Below are 23,803 nucleotides of genomic sequence, written 5' to 3'. Positions count from 1 at the left end.
TTTTTTTACAAAATCGCTGCTGTGGCAGCGATTTTTAATTAAAAAAAAAAAAAAAAAAATTTTACACGAAATCGCTGCTATTTCGTCATTTTGTCAGAGGAAAATCGCTGCTGACGCAGCGATTTTACCCTTTTGGCTAAAATAAAAAGTGATGTGCCCTTTTGGAATTTTTTACAATTTTTTTTGCCCTTTAGGCTCCGGACTCTATTTAGAAGACTGTAAATTTTAAAATAGTCAAATAAATATTATTGTATATTTAAAATTATAAATTTCTAGTACTCGTTTATATAAGGTGTTAATATGATATAATTGAGATATTTCTTGAAAATGATCGTATTTTTTTTATTACACAAGTATATATAAGTTGAAATCGAATAACTATAATAATTAATTAATTGTATCACAAAATACTGAAGAATTAATTAAATACTCCTAACAATATGACAAACATAAACATGCTCACTTCCACGCAATCGGTCAATACATAAACGCGGATTCTCCTGAGAAAAATATCTAGCAAAATTGATTCTAATTCATTCAATTCCCCGTGAACAATATGATGTTGATCTATCATTTATAATTAAGTTTTTGATAGAATGAAACATCAAAGATCAATAAGAGTGAAGAGAAGGTGGATTTTATTCATATCTGCTTTGTTAAATAAAGATAAGTTGTTCATGTTTAATGAGATAGTTAGAATTCTTCTATTTTTAATTAGATGTGACGATTTTAAATTTTGAGAACAAAATTTTCTAATAAGGTGTGTCCCCCACCCACCCATTCTTTAATAGGCCAATTTGATGTAAATTTGAATTAGACGGATTAATAAGTTCAAATATATTATCGAATTATTGAAACAATCTTTCTTTAAGAACAAAGAAATCCATACAGTGTTTATCCAGAATCTTTGCTAGACTAGAAGTTTCTTTCACCAGATTGGTGAGCTGATTTAATATCATTACACACACCAAAAAAAACATTATAATATTTCAATCATCCTTCAGCCTCATATTCCATCCAAATATTTTTATTTTCTGTTGTTGGTAAATTTCATCATTCGTGGTATGAAAGTCAAACAATATGATTGCATTGCATCTAGCTATTAGATTGTGTATTCAACTCCGAAAAAAAGTATAAAATCATTCGTTGGTTGTGTTTTCTTTTTCGATCTTTCTTGTGAATTAAACTGAAAAATATAGAGGATTTAGAATTCTATCTTAAATAATTTAAAATGAATGACACCCCATTTAGTTATATTCCTTTTTTTAAAATCACAATTCCGCCAAGTTTGTAGTAATTGCAACTTTTAGACGAATATATTTGGGTAGAATTGGTCTAAACTAGAAATTGGTTTGTTTAATTATAAATGTGCGTGTAGCACCTCAAATGTAGCAGTATTAATTTATTACCATACTAGGAGTATTTAATTAATTCTTCATTAGTTGATTTACTTACTTCCCATTTCTCCTTAATTCCAACTTTAGATAATACGTTACCACGACAGCTTAACACACATTTACAATACTTTATCACACCATGCATTGAAAGCTACAAATTACACATTGACTAAGATTTCACCACACCCCATGGATTTTTTCAAAGTCACAAAATTAAATTAAGACTAAAATCCATAGATGAAATCCTACCACAGAATTTAAAAGAGAGAAAATCAAAACATAAAGAAAACCAAAGACGTAGTAACGATGACATGGCAGCATTTGATTGGACAAATATGGATCAAAACAGCCAATGGCGAATTTTCGCTTGCATGCTCTTTTCTTTAATAGTATCTAAACTGGGCTTCCATCCTTTTCCTGACAATTGCCTGCTTAAGAATTCAGGCCTTCCTTCAACAATATCACTGAAATAATCATGTTTAGATCCTTGTTCTTCCTCTTGTTCCTTCTTCAACAAGTAAAGATTTTTATCCGAATTAAGAACATGATCGCCACCATTCCCCAATGTTGATAGTACTGCAGCTGGACATATACGAGCAAATACAGGCAAAAACCCGGTGTATGAAGCTAACAGAGACTTGGACTTAAGCATAGTACTTGTTTTTGTTAGAATTCTCCGCGCTTCTTCGGATGACAAGTTTGATGGTTTACCTTTCCTTATTGGAAGCATTATGTAAGCCTTGTTCTTCTCCAGTTTCATATCAGCAGGCAATGGAATCGGCCTTTTCCCATCAGCGATCGGCTTGAATTCAACCACCATTTGCTGGGGATGTTCCAGCATCAACTCTGCAACTGTTAAAGGCTTGTCGTAACAATGAACCGTTCCATCTGAGAAAACAACCTTGCTTGTGCCCTGTGGAATAGAATTTCCCATTTTGGAGTTTGTTGGTGATGGTTGGAGAAGTCTATTTAAGATGAGTTATGGAGATAGGAATTGAATAAAAGGGGGTGTTTTTAATGGACATTAATATAGTAAAGTACAAATATATTTAAGGAAAAAGTTTGTTAAACCGCTCCATCTTGTGATTTTGTGAAGGACATAATGGTGGACTTGGTGGTAATGACTCCAAAGAATGTCAAGAAAATGGAAATAATTTAAGATAAGACTAGTTGACCTGCTCCTCTTTACTGTATGATCTCATGGAGCTTTGAGTATTCAATCTGACAACACGCAATTATTTTGATTTCAAAGGGAGTTGGACTAGAGAGAGAAAGAGGCTTACCTAACCAAGAAAGAGATGAGGAACCGTTCAACAAAAAATCAACTACATTTCCAACTCATACATCTCAAAGTTGTGTCCTAGTTATGAAAATCCTAATTGAGAATCCCAGCTTATTATTTCAATTCTCGATGTCAAGGGACTATATGCAGGCATTCTGAGTAGCACAAAATCCCTTAAATGTCATAAGACGCAAATCTTGTATCATAAGACCTAAAATGTATGTTTCGAGGCACCAATTGACATGTAGATGAAAATTATATAAAAATAGAGAATCCTAAATACATAATTCACACACTTGCACAAAGTATACGTGAATACGATTTCTTTTGCCAAAACATAAGCATAACCGAAAGATTTTAAGAGTTCTAGAAATATTCTGATTCTGATAGAGATGAGCATTAAAGTTCAAGACAGATAAAAAATATTATCACGCAGACAATTGCTGAAGAAGAAGCGGATAAGTATGGGTCCTAATAGTTGGAAGCCAATAATCTGGAGTTTGACAATTTTCCTGCCATAGTTAAATTTTACACCAACAATAAATAGCTTCTCATCACGCTAAATAGATGCTTGATGCATACAATTTATAAGTACTAAAGACCTCATCAGTTTGAGAACAAATGAACAGATTCCATCTTTTCCAGACGGGAAAAAATAGTTGTACGAAAACATAAAAGAGGACAAATTCTGTTTCAACTTCTGGTACATATGCAAATGACATAAACTACTTGATATATTGCGAAACCCACTTAAAGCCATCACCATAACCCATTTTGCGTACAATACTGCACATAAACACCTCCAAGGGACGAACACTAGAATCAGCTAGATTCACCTTACCCTTGCCAGTAGTGACACCAGTCAACCCAAGGTGATAACGCAACTCATCTTCTGAGGCAGCATAGGGTATGTCTATCTTGTTTCCCAAAATAAGGAAGGGAACAGTCGCTAGGGACTCATCAGATAGCAGTGCGTCTAATTCTTTCTTTGACTCAGCAAAGCGCTCTTTGTCATAAGCATCTACCAGGTATACAACAGCATCAACCTGCAAAACGGAGCTCATGCTTATCAAGAGAATGCTCACATCTTTTTCGCAGGTGTTAAGTTACAAACATGACATAAACTAAGAAAAAGATTAGCAGGCTCTAACGTTATAAGATGTAACTGCTTACATGACGCGCAGAATTCCCATAAACATCAAGTGCAAGATAACACAAGGAGAAAAACAGTAAATAGTACAGAGCTGTAATAAAATGATTGTATAGAAGTTAATTAATCTACTTCTGTTAGGCTCTAAACTCCAAACTTGTCCATCAGAATGCACATGTGCTCCACGTATAGCTTTCAGGTTTCAGCTGTACAATTCTCGCACCATAAGTGCATGGAGAAACACATGAATCTCACATAAATTCTTGCACATTTGTCTTTTAGAAGCTTCTAAGAGTAATTATTACGCATGTAAAGTATTAATTATAGAGAACATGGTTGGTCCAAGGATGTTCTTAATCAAAGATGACCTCTCTGCTCCTCCATATACAAATTTTAGGAAGTTTCAAAATGTTTCATATCATTACATTTTAATACAACTTTCGAGAATCCAAACTCATTAAACAAAAAATTGAACTTTAATGTGATGTTTCCTCTAGCTGTTTCAACCATTACTTTTGACATTTTCTGTCACTATAACTAACATAGTAAAGAAGTCTAAATTGATATTTTAAATCTCATGTCCAACCAGAAACCGTTATATCACTAAAGAAGAGGTCAATAGAAAACTAAATAGAAAAAGTTGGACTAATAACTTACAAGATATCAGTCTATCACTAATCTTAGATCAAGTCTATGTACATAATAGATGAGTTTTAAATCACCAGAAACCTTTCTTTTGAAACCACGAAGATTCCAGGAAAGAAGATGTAGCTAAAATAAGAGTTGACTGTATATTCCAGATGAATTTGTGTTCTTCTTTCACCCCCTTTTTGGATAAAATCAAGGAGTCCTAATTTATCAACAATTTTTTCAATGAATCCATAAAGATCTAGCTAAAATCCCACATCAATAAAGTGTATTGACCACACAGAAGGGCATAGTACCCAGAATCTAAGAATGATAAAAATTGAAGTAAATAAATTATAGAAGCAAAAAGCCCTCCTACATGGGTGGCTTGTCTAGCTCACAAAGGCACTAAAATTTGCTGGGCTAAGCTTTAACTCTGAAAAGTTATGCAAGATAATAAACACATGTAAGATAAATATTTAACACTCAGGTGAAGATCAACCTCTCATAAGTCATATTATAAAGAAGACATAAGTATTAAAAACAACCCTAAGTTTGGCGTGAATTATTATTTTAGTCCTCCAACAACTGACAACCTTAAAAACACCCATCCACTTGATTAAGTAATTTAAAAACACAAGCACATTTCTTATGCCACATGTCATACACCCAAGCATACAGGCAGAGTCTACTGCAGATGTGGCATACACATAGATATATATAATAAAACAAATATTTTAAAAAACATTTAAATAATTAAATGCTAAGAATTTAGTAATTAAAGAGGAATAGAAGAACTTCTTTTTTTTTTTTTTTGGGGGGGGGGTGCTGGGTAGGGGATGGGGTAGGGTAAGAAAAAAACATTTTTAAAAAAAAAGTTCTTCTCTTCTTTAACTGCTAAATTTTAGCATGTAATTATCAAAATATTTTTTTTAAACTATATATATTTGTGTACGCCACATAAGCAGAAAACTCCACACATACACATGGGTGGATGACATGTGGCACAAGAGGAGTGTTTTTAAATTACTTAATCAAATAGAGGGGTGTTTTTAAGGCTGTCAATAGTTGGGGGACTAAAGTAATAATTCACGCTAAGTTTAGAGGTGTTTTCAATACTTATCTCTTTAAAGAAAGAAAAGAGAAAATTTAGCTAGAACACATTTTTATTACAACATAATTTATACAAGATGATCTATCAACGGCTACAAAGGCTCCCTTATATAGAAGGTGGAAAACTCCTACATCTTGCACCAATAAATAAGTAGAATGAAAATAACATGACACGTTGTTTTCCACAATCCAAGCAGAGATCACACATAAAGAACATTTGTACGTAAAAATTAGACAAGTAGTGGTAGATATCTCTTACATTGTAGAGATTTATTAGGTGATGAACAAAACATAGAATGGAGTGCAGAATCTTTTCATGAGGTAGAGAACAAGCCATGGATAGCATAATTTTTATGATAAGGGCCATGGATTACCCATATAATACTAGGCATGACTTGAAGGAAATACATACTACTACATGAGAATAAGGATTTTGGACTTTGATGCATGCTAAGCATGCAATCCTTTTTGACATGTATGGAACTAAGACGGTTAATATAGCCGGTGATAAAGACCATTTCCTATTGAGCTCTCACTACAAAAAGACTTCTATGGGGTCTTTTAAAGAAGGCTACATGCTAACAAATAATAACTATATAATCTTCAAGTCAAAAAGATAGTATCTTTAACCTTCTATCAATATGTCCCAATTTTACTCTTCGAGAGTTGGGACTTGTATTCATCATCATTTCCAACTTGGGATATATTGCTACTTATAAAAAGCAACAGAGGTAACAGCCTATCTCATAGATAAGAAGATGAAAGTCCACTGTGCTCATAATTCCACATTTCATGGTGTCAAAACACAACCAGATATGGTGGAGAAAAATGTCATCAATATTATAGGGTAACTTGTTTGATTACTTTTGGAAAATGCTAATAAGTAAATAGGATGCAGCAACTGTGTTTCATCATTATATGCTAAGGCCAATAAAGATATTTGCGAAGGATGTTGAACCCTCTCATTTTTTGTATCAGACACTTGAACCCCTTCAGGTAGTGTTCGAATTGAAACAATCCTGACATCCAAGACAGTATCTCCTGTTTATTAATTTCTACAGAAGACATTTATGATAAATTTCTAAATCAAGCTCTTTAATTAGTATTTCAAAGAAGACCTTATATAAGTTCACCATTGAACATCAGTTGTTTCATTGTTGCAAATCTAGTAGTTTCACGCCTGCAAGCTACAACTATAGGAAAACATATTTTCATGCAATCATACTACTGAAGGACTTCAAATTTTTACCTGATAAAAGTAGTCTTTTACTGGCTTCTTCTTTTTGTAATTTATAACCTAATTCAAACAAACAAATTTGCAAAAGAAGCTTTCCTAGAAGAGAATAAAAATGTAAAACAGTCAAGAGAGTCGTATCAGAATAACTACAAAATTCTAGTTTCCAGAACATCTTGCATAGACAATACAAGTTGGGTTATAGATCTACTCATATGGTATAAAATTAAAAAATCACCTCTTCTGTTGTGCCTCGAAAGAATCTCATAGTTGCTACCTATTTTTTTTCAGATCTCACCAACTTTTTCTATATCGTGCTTGATTAAGGGCATAAAATGTCCTTGATGAAGCCACTATCTTTGGACCTTGTCTCACATTGTAAGACAGGGGAATCAAGCAGCTTAGACACTTCCCATCCTTTGTCAACTTGTGATTGGTTTCTTCAAGAACAAAACATTTCACAACACATGTATAGGCAGAACAACACCTCAAGGGAACTTGTTATTCAGTCCCTTAATACAAATGACCCATCTTTGGAATGATTGACAGATGTCATTTTCTGAGCTCCTTGTCCTGGTCAAGTCCCACATGGGAAGGAGATAATTGGCTTGGGCGACTAAAAAGTTGTGTGTCCTCTCTTAACCCATGATGTGTCTTTTTAGGAATACCCCAAAGTCCAAACCACTGATTCAGACAAGAAAGTACTTTTACAAAGAGCCGTGGACTGATCCATTTGTCAATAGTCCTTGTATTTACAGTTAAAAATGTTCCATTCTTGTATTACTAAAAGCTGCAGGAAATTCAATGACAAATTAAAAAAAGGGGGTTCATACTACTGAGGATTGATGGAATTTTCCCTTTTCTAATCCTTTTAGTGATCATCGTCAAGAGATCCAGCTTTACATCACAATAAGTGTAATCAAACCACTATATCAACCTATGGTACTAATTCATCTGAATCACTACCTCCTTGATGTATTAACTCCAACATTATCCATGTTCAATTGTCTAAAGAAAAAAATATCTCTACAAGAACAAATGACGTAAGACTTCAAACTAGATAAATCTCAAACTCAGTAAGAATAAGCAAGAAATATTTGACTTGCAATATAACAGACATTAAGCACCGGATCTTATGAATGAAACCGTACTAAATGGCCCTCTGAAGTATTTCATTTAATTCCTCAGAGAAGTTACACAGTAAAAAGTGACTGGCACTTCAATTGCAGCAGCAATATATAATACTAAAAATGAGATAGATTCCAATATAGCGAGCATTTAACACACGCACACATAGATATGTATCTATGTATATAAACACACATTTTCATATAATTCCTCAATCAAAACTTATTTAAAGTTGCTCTACACATACTTTGTATGAATTCTGCTCAATTCACAACCATTCATTCCAATAACCAAATAACATACGCAAATAAATTAGTGGCTATACAAAATTAATCCGCAAAATGAATTAGATTTAGATACAGAACTGATTGGAATACCTTTGCATAGTAATCTTTCCAAACACGGCGAGCGATCTGATGACCTCCTAAATCAAATGCTTTGAATTTGATTTTTCCAATACTGAGTTCTTCCGATGTCGGATACTGAGTCGGCTGATGCTGAACTAATCTCTGGCAAATCAAACACAAAATCGAAACAATCAGAAAACAGAAATCACGGATTTGAGGAATCGAAATCGAAGAAGAAGAAGAAGAAAAAGGAGAAAGTACCTCGTCTTTGAGCATGTGAAGAAGAGTAGTCTTTCCGGCATTATCAAGGCCGAGAAAGAGGATCTTAGCTTCCTTCTGCCATAACCCTAGAGAAGCCAAAACGCCATAGAACCAATCCAAGAGAAACATCGTTCTTTTGTTTGCCGATTGGTATGGGGATCCCGATCTCAGTTCTAGTTAGTTTTATTGCTCTTCCACCAGATCTGGGATCTACCCTAATGCGCCGAGACTATTCTTCACGTGTTATATTTTCTTTTTTCTCTACAAATACAAAAAGTTTAATTTTACCTCAGTCCTCGGGATAAGTATTGTTTGTCGTTAGTCCTCGGTGGTTGCGTTAAAAGACAAATGTGTACTATGCTCTGACGGACAAAATTATACGCCCTCCATTCTAGAATAAACCAACGAAACGTTTTATCAATGTTTCAAAATTTAAAAAATATTTTAATCAAAATTAACCTTTTTTAATGAAATTTTCTACTTACTATTACTGGATCGAACGAACGGAATGTACGTAGGCTCACATCTAGTATTTTTGTGAGGTAAGAATATCTTTTAAAAATAAGTTTTATAAAAATGATGATCAGACTAACTATGTTATACAAGGTAGAGTGTTGGCAAATGATGAACCTATACGTCCAGATATATAAGTAGTGAAATTGAGATATGTGTGTGAAGAAACAAGGAGAGATGTGATTGGAAACGAAAATATCCGGAATTGTGTGAGAGTGGCCTCCGTAGTAGGTAAGATAAAGGAGGTAGGGCTGAAATGGATTAGGCATACGAAAAGAAGATGCATAGATGCATGGGTGAACAAATGTGAGAAGTTGACTCTAGTATGTATGAGGAAAGGTAGAAGTAGGCCAAAAAAGTATTGGAGAGAGGTGATTAAATAGGACATGACATAGTTGCAACTTACCATTGACATAAACCTAAATAAGTAGAAAGATATAGATCTCGAAGACTAGGATAGAATATTGGTAGGTAGTCAAACATTGCTTAATTTCCTTATCAATATTGTTGTTGTTACTTCCACTAGTTTATTCTTCAATTTTAGTATTCTTTTGTACCACTCTAAAAAATCGAGTTAGATTTGAATTATCAAATTTAAGTATGATCAAATTTGAGCGATAAATTACAAGTGCATGTATTAAAGTTAATATTTTAGCATTTATTAGAATTCAGATGTACAAAAAAAAGATTGGAGTTGAGGTAGATTGGGCATATAAGTATGAATTTTGAAGACTCAGAGGTTGAGATATTAAATAACATATTGATTACATGATATTTTATTATACAATATACATGACAGTCGTATGTGGGACCCTAACATTTAAGATTATTGAGTTCGATAGGCGAAGATCCAATACATTTGTATATTTGACTTAATTTTCCCCACAAACATCAGAACACTAAAGTAAAAGAAAAGAAAATCTCAAAATTACAAAAATATACACAGATATATATGGTGCATATCCATATATACTAATGTGTATATTCTTTGTTATCAGTTTAATTCATATATATATATATTCGATATACACTGATATACAATGTAAAATTCGCTCATATCTTCTGTATATATTTATGGAAGATTTAGTCGAAGAAGAAGAAGAAAAACATGGGAGAGGGAGTGAAGAAGAGAAGGCAACCAGGATGGTTAATAGAAAACAGTTAGTATGAAACGGGGAATATTATATACTTATCTATATAGTGTAATTATATACTTTTTAAACGTGTAAATCAAGTAATAAAGAAAATATATGGCTATTTTTTAAAGTGATTTTATTTGGATTGTACTCGATATCATAGCCTATCTACCTAATTTTTATTGAGAAACTTATGTAAAATTTCCAGTGAATTAAATTTCTTACACAAAAAATGATCCCTTCTTTTTAAACTAAAAATGGCCTGAATTGGCCATAGTTTGTATCAAATATAGTCGCTTGGCTATTTGGTTTACCACTGGCAAAGTTAATTTAACCATTTTATGATTTTATTTTTTATTTTTTAAAAAACATTTTTTTTCCTGTGCTATATTTTTCTTTTTTTTAAAAATGTTTAAATGTTTTCCTTTTTTTAATTGTTTCACTTCTTTTGTATAAAAAATGAATACTTATGGCGTTTTATCATTTTTTGAATATTCTTTTACTTATTAAGATGAAAATGCATGATAGTCAAATAAATATCGATTTCGATACATTACATAATTGTTTATATAATATCGATGCATGATTATGCACCATTTATACAATGTCGATATATTACATTTCTATTTATACAATATTGATACACGTTTATATAATATTTATATAATATTGATACATGCTTATACGTCATTTATACAATGTTGATACATTACATAATTATCTATACAAAATTGATACATGTTTATACACATTTATACAATATTGATACATGGAAAAAAAATGCATCTAAAAAAGGAAAACGTTTTCGTTTTCTTTTCCCATATATATATTCTGTAAATAGAAAATGGATTACTTTTTTATAAAAACTTTTTATTTTTCGGTATATTAATGAAATTTGTCCCTTTTTATTTTTCGGTATATTAATGAAATTTGTCTTAACCCCTAGGCCACTATAGCCATTGCTTGGGGCCCCATATATTTTGGGGGCCCCATTTTTTAAAAACAATTACTTATATATGTTATTTTAAAAAAAATTATATGTACTATGAGTGTTATGGTTTCTACTAAGAAAATTGCATATGAGATGAAAATAAACCTAAATTTCGTAAGAAACAATTTGATGAAAATATGGACAGTGAAATTACAAAGTCCCTTGAAGAATCTTTTAGAATTATTTGCTTTATATATGTAGAGTAGATCAAACTATTTTTTCACTTCAAAATAGATTTGAACCAATTGAAGCATATGAAAATATTTTTGATTTCTTATTTAGTGGTAAAATATTGAGATCACTACATGATCTCATTAAAAAAAATTGTCTTAACCTTGAACTTTCTTTAACACGTAATAGTTATTCTGATATTTTGATGATCTTGATTTATTTTTTGAATTAAGTGTTAAGGGAAATAATACAAGTAGAAGATAATGATCTAATGAAAACACTCAATCAAATAAAAAGACTTGATTCTTTTCAAGTAGAAGATAATGATCTAATGAAACTCTCCATTCTAATAAAAAGACTTGATTCTTTTCCAAATACACATATTGCTTATAGAACAATGTTAACAATTCTTGTAACCATTGCCTCAGTCGAAAGAAGTTTTTTTGAAATAAAAAATTGATTAAATCTTCTTTAAGATCAACAATATAATGTCTCAAGAGAGATTGAATGAATTAGCTATATTATCATGTGAAAAGGAATTATTAAAACAAATTGATTATAAAATAGTACATAATGACTTCGCATCTAAAATAGCTAGAAAAGTAAATTTTAAATAAAAGTATATATGATGAAAAAATTAAATATTAGGGCCCCTCTCTTAAGTTTCGCTTGAGGCCTCCAATGTTGTTGAGTCGGCCCTGGCCGGACCTAGGTGTGCAGTTAGTATTAGTAGTTCTAAATCGGAGAGGTAAATAGACAATTATATCTTTAAACGATCTTGAACAATTCTGGTATTTTAAGTTAATTTTTGAAAGTGTAAATTTCATATATGACATATATTATAGTAATATTTTCAAGCTATAGCAGTAGATTTAGACTTTCAAGTTATAACGTTAAAAATTTCAGGTTCTAACAAATTATTTTTTAAAAAAAATTGTTTTTAATAATTAAAAAAAGTTGTTTAAAAAAAATAAAGAGATAAAAGAAAAATAAATTAAAAAATATTTTTTAATGGAAACATGTAAAAAACTGAAAATTGTGGTGTTAATTTAATTTAAATTTATTGTAGATAATAAATAATTAGCACGAAACAAGGGATTTAAACTAATTAAGATTGTTTAGTATCCTTAATTCACTCAAATCAATTAAAATCAAATATAAAAATCAAAAAAAAAATTCAACGATTCTCTCTCTTCAATTTTCTGCAAAAAAAATTCCCACACTCGAGTAATTGATAGTTTTTTTATCTTTGAAAATTCTTGATTTTGTTTTGATGGACAACTACGTAGCAATTTTAATCAAACATGGTGGAACATGGGATCCTTCGGGTACGTTTATATTATTGTTTAGCGTTTGTTTTTGAATGATAGAGAAATAAAAAAAATGATCAAACTGTCGAGTAATTGAAGGTGGAATCATTTTTTGTTAACTGTTGTGAAATGTATAATATATAGTATTTTTTGTTTATTTGTTTATTTTGTATATTGTTGTTGTTTTTGTGAAATTATAAATTTAATGTAGATTTTGAATGAATTTGATAGAATAAATTAAATGAAATTTGTATGAAAGTGTGTTAATTATTCTGTAAAAAAAGTTAATTATAATGTTGACGAATTTCATGAAAAGTGATTTAAGTCGATAATGAATTTGATAGAATAAGTCGAATGAATTCTATATGAAAGTGTGTTGAGAAATATGTAAAAGAGTTTTTTTGGATTTTTGACGAAGTGTATGACAAGTGTTTTTAGTTGGTATTAAATGTGAAATTGTTGAGTTTATATTAGTTTTGTTATTTCTGTATAAAGTTGGGTGACAATAATTAATTATTGGGTACGAGAAATGTATACAGTTTGAATGAATAATGAATTTTGTATGAAATGTGTATTAAATGAGTATGGAAATTGTTTGTAATGTAGTGTCTGGATTATATTTGTATGAAAAAATAAAGACGGGTGTGTTGTTATTATATTGATTTTTAAGGATGAAATTTGCAGTGTCTTTGGAATGAAAAGTTAATATTATTTAACATATTTCTAATTGCTTTAAGTCATCGATGAAAATAATCTCATTCAATTTCTTCCAATTGAGAATACGCAGTGTGACCATTGCAACACGGATAGCAGTTTTGTTGTCAAACGGATGACAACACTCATAAAACCATATCTGCAACGCTAGGTGGAATTGGCTAAATTTGTAAAAATCTGTTTTGAATAAAATAGAAAGATAAAAAAGGAAAATAAATCGATTTTGAATTTAAAAAAAATGGAAATATGTGTATTAAGTGATTTTGAATTCATTGATGATAATTGTTAATTAGCATAAAGTTAGGAGATTCAAACTAATTAGGAATATTTATTTTCCTTATTTCACTCTAATCTGTTAAAATTAATTTAAAAAATCTAATTTTATCCATTTTCTTCAAAGTTTCTCTCTCTTCGTTTTTTTTTCCCAAATTTTTTGTCACTGACGAGTAAATCCAGTTTTTTTTTATTTGAAAAGTCTTGATTTTGTTGTGATGGACGACTTCTTATCTATATTAATTAAACATGGTGGTAGATGGGATCCTTCAGGTTAGTATTTTTAATGATTTATTGTTTGTATTTGTATATTACTATAACATTAAAAAAAAACAATGAAACTGTAAATCACATTTTGTGATTTTGTTTATGTATACTAGATTTAATTTGTGATGTTTTTTGTATAAACAATATTTTGTTCATAATACGTCCTAATTATTGTGAAACTGTAGTTAATGACATTCTCTGAATTTGTTGGTACGTTTCTGTTTTTTTTATTATTATTTTGTATATTGTCTATATCATGATTTGTATGAAATTTGTATTAGGTTTGTATAAAATGTGAATATAAATACAACACATATTTTTTTTACTTTTGTTTTATTTAAAACTGACTTTGATTTCGTAATGAAACATGAAAATATGTTGATTTTCAGATGGAATGAATTATTATAGTGGCATGATCTTGGTATGAATAATTGATGAATTTTGGCATGAAATAGGTATGAAATGTGTGAATAAACTTGAACGCTGGAAGGGGTTTGCTTATGTGAAATTCAAGAGGTCTAAAGTTGCATGCAATACATGTCATCGAGAGGGTCACAACAGGAAGACATTCATGATCAAATTACCCTGCACCAAAAAAATTATAAATTGTTTTGATTCATTCTGTCTTTTAAGCTAATGAATTATAATTTCAGAACATTTATTATGAGTACTGTAAAATTCATTTTTATGTATTCATTGTTTTTTCAACTATATAGTGAACAATTTATTAAGTAATGCTAGTATGCAATTGTATTCATTTGGTATGCAATTCAATATCCATTTGGTATGCAATTAAAGTTACATAGATACTAGTTAGTATAATTTCCAATTGGTATTCTTTTGGTATCCACCTGGTGTCCGACTTGAAAAATATATAAAACAATATGTAATTGAGGTGAATACAATATAAAATGGTCACTGTTTTACATTGTCAGCTTCATTCTTCTCAAATTTATACAAATTGGATATCAATTTAATGTCATTCTTATTTTTCAATTTGGAGATCAATTAGATACAATGTAAACCAACATAAAATATTTCATGTAATTTTAATTGGTGTCTATTTTGTTTCGAACTATAATCCAGCAAATATAGAAACAACAAGACGTATTTAAGATTTCAAACCAAGTTATCCAAACTAAAACTAGTTAATGATCTATCCAATTGGTATACATTTCGTATACAACTGGTATCCCGCTGGAAATTTATAAGAAACAAAACGTAAAACTAGTTATGTGTTATTCATTTGATATCCATTTGAAAAGCTTAAGTGTAATAACATATACAATTGTGGTGTACTATGTTTATGAGGTGTTTTTCAAAACTAAAGTCTATTAAATGTCTGGCAAAAATAAATATATATCATCCAAAAATTTAAAAAAAAAACATGTAAAGAATTCATTTTCTCGCTTACAAAATCTGACAAAAATTAAAAAAACATATCGACATTTGTTGATTTTTTTTGTTTTTTTTTTTCATTTTTTTCTCGCTTACAAAATCTGAGTACGAATCAGAAGAGGGTTCCACCATTTTTCCTTTCCTCTTTAATCCCTTTTGATTAGGAGGACTTCCAATTTTCTTTGCTTCACTTTTCTTCTCCTTTCCCGTAATTTGTTTCTTCTTTTAAGAAGTATCACTCTTTTTCGCCGGAGTTGCATTCTTGTTAGGCTTTCTCCACATTCTTCGTGTGTAGATCTCCTCCCAACATTCAATCATATACATGCGGAAGAGTTCTGCTGATTTTCTTTTTGACTAAAGAAGACGAACGTTGAAGATGGTGAGAGACAAAAAAAAAATTGTTCTCTGTAAAAGAGGAATGTGGGGGTGGGGGTGTGGGGTTTGCGTGTGGGTAAAAGAGGAAGGTGGTGGTGTGGGTGGGGGTTATTGTGTGAAACTGGAAAAAAAAACCCTAAAATAGTGTAAGAGATAATGACAATTGATTCTCTAATATTAATGTTATCCCTAAAATGGTGTAAGAGATAATGATAATTGATTCTCTAATATTAATGTTATTTCTCTTACTTATTAATTATAAAATGTAATTATAAAAATAATAATTAATTAATAAAATAAAATAAATTAAATTATAGATTAAAACTAATCTGTTAATACTTGTAATTAAACTGTTATAAGTAGTAATATAAAAAAGGTACATCTAAAGGTTGTAATATTAAGCCTTAAATAGATATGTGGGTGATTTTTCCTTTTTGAAATTAAGTTAGTCTAAAGGCCCATTTTCTTATCAATATTGAGAGGGTCCTTTATACATGTTCTTAATTTTCACATCTCAACTTCCATGGATCTAAATGTAAGCACTAAGCAACTCTTATATAGATATAGAGTTTCCCAATTCTCTAGTGAAATAAAATGGTTATGACTAAGCGTATATGCACTCTTCTATTTCATTTCATCGAAATAAATCAAAGATTAATAAATTATCTTATCAAGGATAAAATGAGAAATTTAAAATTAACTTATTTCTAAATATATGTGTTTGCAACAAATTTTAAATATATGGAAAATTAATTAATCATAAATAAAACATGAATAAACAAGAATATTTTATTAAAATAACAGTGAGGGTAGTTGATTCGAGGACCGTTAGTGACGTATTTTTTAAACTAGGATGATTTCGACTTGATTTTCATAATTCAAGGGTTGTTAGTGGTATTTCTTGAACTAAAGATTAATGAGATATTCGAGATCTTGATCTTTATAAATACCCAAGAGTTATATGATATTTTTGAGATTTATTCGATCTCTATTATACTTCATGAATTTGCGGAATATTCGAGATGTCTGAGAGAATATAATAACCTTTATATAAGCATAAGCTAGGTTTACAGTAAATATCCTCCTGAAATAGAACTCGTCTTGTAGAATCCTACAAAATTTCGATATCTAAAAAAATATAATATCTAAATCATTTTGTTAAGAACATTCCCAGAAAGCCCCAGCCACCAAGTGCTGGCTATGATAACATTATTGCAAATTGAAAGTCATGTAATATTATATTCCAGCTTGCTCACTCTTTGGCACGAACTCCATTATATTACTACAAAAGATTTTCTTCTTTTACGACAATATTCCAAAAGGTAAAGTTTGAGTATTGCCTTGATTACAATATTCATAAAAGTCACTTTCCAATTTGCCGGTATTTCATTAATTAGTACGAGGAGGATAAATTTTCTTTTCATACTAATATACTAACACAAAATGGAGAAGTGGTATAGTATCATGACAAATACTTTTGTACTTCTTTACAAACTTAATTTTAGTTTGAGATAAAAGAAAAATACCCCTAAACCATAACCAAAATTCCAGAGACACATCTTAATTAAGCTAAAGTTCTATTACCCCCAAACCCTTTTTTTGTAATTTTATACACTAATTTTGGCTTGCGTGACATCCAAGCATTTCCCACACGTCTCAACTACGTGGAGTCGTGGACAGTCAAAAATATAAAAACGTGGAGTCACGGACAGTGGTGGATCTAAGATTTTAAGGTTGTGGGTGCTCTGAAAGTGGCCGAGTCAAAAATATAAAAAAGACACATTACAGTGAGCTTTGAACTCAGGCTCAACAACACTAAAGGAGTATTAAGTACCCACAAAAGAGCCAATGGACCAATCAAATCATTTGTTCATTGGGTGCTCTATGTTAATTTCATGCAAATACCTCTTAATTTCTACATGAATATATATATTTCGAGACGAGGTTAATGGGTGCTCGAGCACCCGGCGGACTCCATGTGTGTCCGGCCCTGGTCACAGATTGTGTCACGTGAACCAAAAGGTGTATAAAATTACAAAAAAAAAATGAATTCGGGGTCGTAGAACTTTAGTTTAGTTAAGATGTGTCTTTGAGATTTCGATTATAATCTAGAAGATACTTGTGTCTTACCCCTTTTAATTTTGTATTCTTTTTATAAAAGATTTTCATCTTTATACGTAAAAAAATTGAAATATTAATTTCTTTTATTCAATTAGTAAGAAAGTTAATATGGTCACCCAAATTTTAAGAATTGTCTCCAAATTTTACTTTTGTTTCATTGATGACAAAAATTATCACGTACTATTTTCCTCAAAAAAAATATCAAATACATCGAAACTCTCATTGTTTCCTAGTTGGCATACTATATTATTATGCCTAGTTTTTATAATAATAGACTACTCTTTAGTAGGATATCGGTTACCCCATTTTGCATTATTCAAGTTATAAGTTTGATCAAGGGCCGCTAAAGGGCAAGTCAAGTGAACTTAATGGCTTAGGCTCCAAAAGTCATAAAGCTACAAAAATAATATTATGTACTCCAATAATATATATTTCTCCGATTTACTTGTCAAATTTTGACTTGACATAACTATTAAGAAAATGATAATTATATAATAAATTTATTATTTTATTCCTATTAATTGATAGAGTCCCAAATATATTTATTCAGTACAATTTTAAAGATATCAACTCAATGTAAATAGATTGAGGATATATATAAGAAGAAAAGAAGATTGTACTTTTTTATTAGCCAAAACTAACAAATAAAAAATAGAAATCAAATTACTTAATATATAACGAGTAAAAGTGAATTTCTTTCTCTCTCTCTTTAATTTAGTTGAGATTGATGAGCAGGTATGTTTGCAGTTTATTGTATTTTTTTTTCTCTCTCTCATAATTAATCTATTTACTAAATTCCATCTTTAGTTCTACATCATTTATATAATGTACATTTACTGTTTCTTATTTATGAATTTTTTTAATTAACTTTGTCCTTATCTTGTTTGATTGATCCATAAATAAGGAAAAAGTTATTTGTGTCTCACTTAATTAAACGACTTTAAGGGCCTCTAAATATGGTTTGGATAAGCTCACATGGACATGTCAACTTTTTTCACTCAATCACCTTGAGTAGCATCTCAAATAAAATGGGAAAATTGGACGTCTTTATTGAGAGAAAAGAATAAAACTATAACCAAATTAATTAATAAGTTTTTTTATTATTATTGATTTATGGTTTAACTATAATAAGAAAATGTTCATAAAAAATATGATTTTTCTAACAATTTAACGTGACAGAATGATAATGTAGCTTTAAATAATGTTCATAATAGAAAGTACTAAATATGTGTATTGAAAGATAAAGAGCAAATATAGTAATCAGTAAGGTACTGATTTGTACCCACACCAACTTTTACATTAGGTTGGATTTTTATCCTCCTAAGTCCCATGTCTTACAATATTTGTAAATTGTAACTATAGATACATAAGAATGAAATGTCATATTCTTCATTTGGCTCTGGAGGCAAAAGATTTATATACTACTCCATATACTTGATTTTTTTGATAATACAAAGGTTGGGGCAGTACCTTAACCCCCACAATGGGCGGAGGCAACATATACTTTGGGGTTCATCCAAACCCCCTTTAACGGAAAATATTACTATTTATACATGGTTAAAATTATTTTTTAGATAGATATAATAGATGTCGAACCCCCTTCCACTAGTTCGTGTGCTTATTTCTCAGATTCTGAACTCCCTTATTAAAAAAATTGGCTTCGCCACTGACCCCCACCATTAGTGGACTTTTGAAAATAAAAATATGTAACGATTTATTTTTTTAAAAAAAAATTAATACATCTCTTTGAAATTTAACTTTGGACCTCAAAATTATTGTCTGCTTTTTATACTAGTTTTTTTTTATGTTCTGGATAAAACACTCCAATCTCCAAAAAAAGGAAAAGATTGAACGAAAAAGACTCTGGTGGTCCACAATTTTTTATAAGAGAAAAAATGCCGTCCAATACCCAATCCACTACAATAATTTATTTAGTATTTTATAAATAAAAATATGTTTATTGGATTTGGATTAGAAGTTTATTTTTGTGTGAAGGCAATGCAAGCTTGCTGGTCCATTTCTTTCATTTTCGTAAATTGGTGTCATTTTTATATTCAGCTGTGAGATAATGACACCAAAATCGACATTCTGCTCGATATATTAAAATATTACTCGTATGTCTCAATTTATATAACACATTTTATTTTTTAATCGGTCTAAAAAAGGCATATTTCTATATTAACTATTCAATAATTTAACTCTAAAATGCATAATTTATCTTTAATAAAAAAATTTATAGTCACACAAATATTTAATATCACTTATTTTATATTACAAGTTTAGAAACCTTTTTTTAAAAAAAAATAATTAAAAAAACTCTGTTGCATAAAGTGTGAAGACGGTGGATGTTTCTTTTCCTAAATTTCATGGCCACAAACTAGATACTACCATTAGCTAGCTAGAAAATTGAATAAATTACTCTTGCTTTTAGATATTTTTTTTTGTAGAATGTCAGAATATTCTTATTTGCTTGTTGGTCCTATTATCTAGAGTAGTAAATATGTTTTTTTTATTTTTATAAAGAATAGATTATTAAAAAGTAGTACTACTTTTGACGAGTTACTTATAATAATTTATATGTGGCTATAATCAATTTGAACACTATTCAATGAACTTATCTTTTCTTTTAAAAGAAAGAATAATAAATAAATAAAAAAATTGATCAAATCATTAAACCCTTCAACTATATAAAAATAATCTAAATCTTTTTAAAGAAAAAAAAAATACTTTTAGTGTGCTTTTTAATTAAATTTGCACAAAAAAAGTAGGGTGCAGTTGCATGCATCAGCTTATTTGAATTTTAAAAACCGATTTTGTTTTCTATTAGACCGTTTATGAGCTTTTTATTAGTCAAATCTAATAGGAAAACTGATTGAAAAGCTCTCCATTTTTTTTCTAATTTGGATAATGTAATAAATTGGACAGCTAACTATATTTAATTAAGCCAATAATAGAGGTACTTCTCACTTGAAATACTAGGAGTTTCAACTTAAAACTCTTGACCTTTGATTTAATTATTAATGCTTCTTTAAGAGTTCAATCAATTTCCCTTGGTCCATTTTTATTTATCCACTATATTAAAAATAGTTGTTCAGCAATACTACTTGTTTATTTTGGAAAATCAAGAAATAATTTATCTTTATCTATTCTACTCTTACTATTAAATGTTAGTCAATATCTAATGCATCTCTTAAAGCATTAAATTTAATATATTCAAAAGATAATATAATTATATTACCTATGTTGTTTTTTGTTTCTTAAGATGTGTTCCAAATTAATATTGGACAATTATTGTTGAACAGAGTCACAAAGAGAGTATTAAAGAACATACAAAGTCATTTATCACAAGTTGTATCGAAAAATGAGAGATTATAAAAGACATAATTAATAAACGTGTCTTTTGCAATTGATCTCAACTAACATCCATGCCATTCAATATTGAGTGTGCATAAGTAGATACTTAAAGTTGTATAAAATTAAATAAGTAGCCACATGCAACCAACGTGTATTATGTCATGGGCCGGAGGTTATTTTTGATAAATCACATATACATCTACTGGTCTACATGCTTCTTTATGAATAAATTTTCACAATTACATACTTTCAAATACACATAATTCATAAAAATACACTAATTAATAATATTAATAACTAGATATTTTTAATATAATTCTTTCACGTGATACGTACCATTGGTCGATTTCACGAGTCGTTATTTGTGAGCTACTATAGGTAGAAATGTTGCTTTCACAACTACCCTTCGTAGCTCAGAAGTTTAAAATTCAGCAAGGGTGTACGTGAAACCCATTTTTGGTAACGCTTCATTGCCCAATAATTTGCTAATTATCACAATAAAATGCCGACCAACTATGTCGTTCATTATACTAAAAATAATTGTTTAACAATACTTATTTAATTTAGAGGATTAAGAGATAATTTACCTTTTGTGTCTATTTTACCTTTGTTATTAAATACTACTTCCTCCGTCCCATTTCATATGTCATCCCTTTCTATAAATAGTTGGTCCATAATACTTGTCATTTCATAAAATCAATACATAAATTACCATATTGTTCCTTTTTTACCCTTGTGAGTTATTAGTATTGAAAATATACATTTGACCAAATTAGAAAAGCTAAGTAAATTATTCATGTTCATTGGTTAAATTAATTAATCAAAATAAATTCATTCATATTCATTGATTGAAAACTTGAGTTTCAAAACAATTAAATAAGATAGAAGGGTAATGTTATATCATTTCTTAATACAAGTGCAAAGTAAAAATGTGACATATAAAACGGGACAGAGGGAGTACTATTTATCATCTAACGCATTTCTCAAAACATTAAATTTAATAAAGTCAAAGGATAATATAGTAATGGTACCCCTATTATTTATAATTTTTTAAGAAATGTGTCAAGTCAATAGTGGACAACTATTGTTGGACAAAAGAAGTAGTTTCATTCTTGAACTATTGACCGTCTTAAAAATGAACTTAAATCCAACCCTGATTTCACAACAAGAGTGAAATACACCCCTAATTTCTAGCCAAGTTTAGAGATGTTTTTAGCACTCTCGACTTTTTATCAAGAGTTTCATGTTTCTACAAGAGTTTGAGACCACTCGCTATGTCATGTTGCATACATGGTGTATCAAAGTTTAGTTAGTCAAATAGATGAGTGTTTGTAAGGTTGTCAATAATTTATAAATGAAACAAATAATTTACGCCAAATTTAAAGATATTTCAATACTTTTCTCTCTTAAATTTTCAACTCATTTATCTTAGTAATAAAATTTCAAATTTAATAAATTATATGTCATGTAACACTCTTGATTTTGAAGATTCATCGTAAAACAACTCATAATTTGTTGAGTTCTCACATGTCCTAATATAAGCCAATTGTGTGACTCAGTCAATACTCTTTTTGCTTTTTCTCATAGTGCCAATCCAAATAATATGTCAAATCACATTTAATTTAAAGCTATATGTTTATAAACTATTCTTGTTTTTTTTGCTCTGAATTTCATTCTGTTTCCCACTTTTCTGATGTTTCCATTTGGATTTGTAGGGACCACCCACCCACCCATTGTAAGCCCAGTGGGCTTTAGGATTAGAGAGAGGTGATAAGAACGAGAAGAAGATAAGTATACATGTCATTCTCTCCTATCAAAAATATCCACCATAACTTACAATTATTAACGTGTCACAAATAATAAAATATAGTAATGGTAAAAATTGCAACAAATCCCATAATGTTAATAGCAACATTTTATTCTTACTGTTTGTCAAATTATAAAAGTTCTTTAAAATTTAACGATTTCGAATATATCATCAACGTCTTAATACATCACGTCCTAATATATTACCTTTATTGATACAAGACACACCCGTCTCAATACATTCGCTTAATGTCTCTCTATACATCGCGTCTCAATGCATTATCTTTGTTGATACATGATACATCGCGTCCCGATACAATATCTTTGTTGATACAAGATACACCTGTCTAGATACACCGCGTAAGAGTTATTATACTCGAGAAAAGGAGAGAGAGTGAAGAAAATAGAGATTTTTTGTAGTTTTTTAAAATGGTAGAAAATATGATAAAACAAGTTATGTATTTAGATATTTTTGACATACAGTGAAAATATGACGATCAATTAAAATTTAGATATATGTAATATTATTATTGAGTATCATTTATTTAGTGAGAATTGTTGGGTTTTAAAAGGTGTGAATGGAAAATGAAGAGTTGCGACTTTTATGAAGAGTTGTGACTTTGATGAAAAGTTGTGACTATTATGAAGAGTTGTGACTTTTATCAAAAGTTGCGACTTTTATGAAAAGTTGTGACTTTTATGAAAGGTGGTGACCTTTCCGAAAGATTGTGACTTTTCAAAGGTTTGTGACCTTTCCGGTAAGGCACAATAAGAACCTTTTCACACTACCCTCTGTTTTCTATAAATTGAGGGATTTCCTCTCATTTTAAAAGAA

General features: G+C 29.8%; 2 protein-coding genes across 2 annotated transcripts; both read right to left on the bottom strand.

Moving 5' to 3' along the window:
* Nucleotides 1–1,442: 1,442 nt before the first annotated feature.
* On the bottom strand, nucleotides 1,443–2,791 carry LOC102603172 (uncharacterized). The gene has a single exon (XM_006349135.2). The coding sequence runs from the start codon at nucleotides 2,329–2,331 to the stop codon at nucleotides 1,738–1,740; it is 594 nt and encodes a 197-aa protein (XP_006349197.1). The 5' UTR covers nucleotides 2,332–2,791; the 3' UTR covers nucleotides 1,443–1,737.
* A 442-nt stretch (nucleotides 2,792–3,233) lies between these two features.
* On the bottom strand, nucleotides 3,234–8,745 carry LOC102602834 (GTP-binding protein SAR1A-like). The gene is given in 3 exon segments (NM_001288071.1): nucleotides 3,234–3,725; nucleotides 8,309–8,440; nucleotides 8,540–8,745. Coding segments are annotated over 3 exon segments (582 nt in total). The 5' UTR covers nucleotides 8,669–8,745; the 3' UTR covers nucleotides 3,234–3,404.
* Between the last annotated feature and the right edge of the window lie 15,058 nt (nucleotides 8,746–23,803).

Source organism: Solanum tuberosum, unplaced genomic scaffold (assembly GCF_000226075.1).
Source record: "Solanum tuberosum cultivar DM 1-3 516 R44 unplaced genomic scaffold, SolTub_3.0 scf00104, whole genome shotgun sequence".
Lineage (NCBI taxonomy): Eukaryota > Viridiplantae > Streptophyta > Magnoliopsida > Solanales > Solanaceae > Solanum > Solanum tuberosum.
Note: the sequence above shows the minus strand (reverse complement) of the source record. Positions and strands in the feature narration are given on the sequence as shown.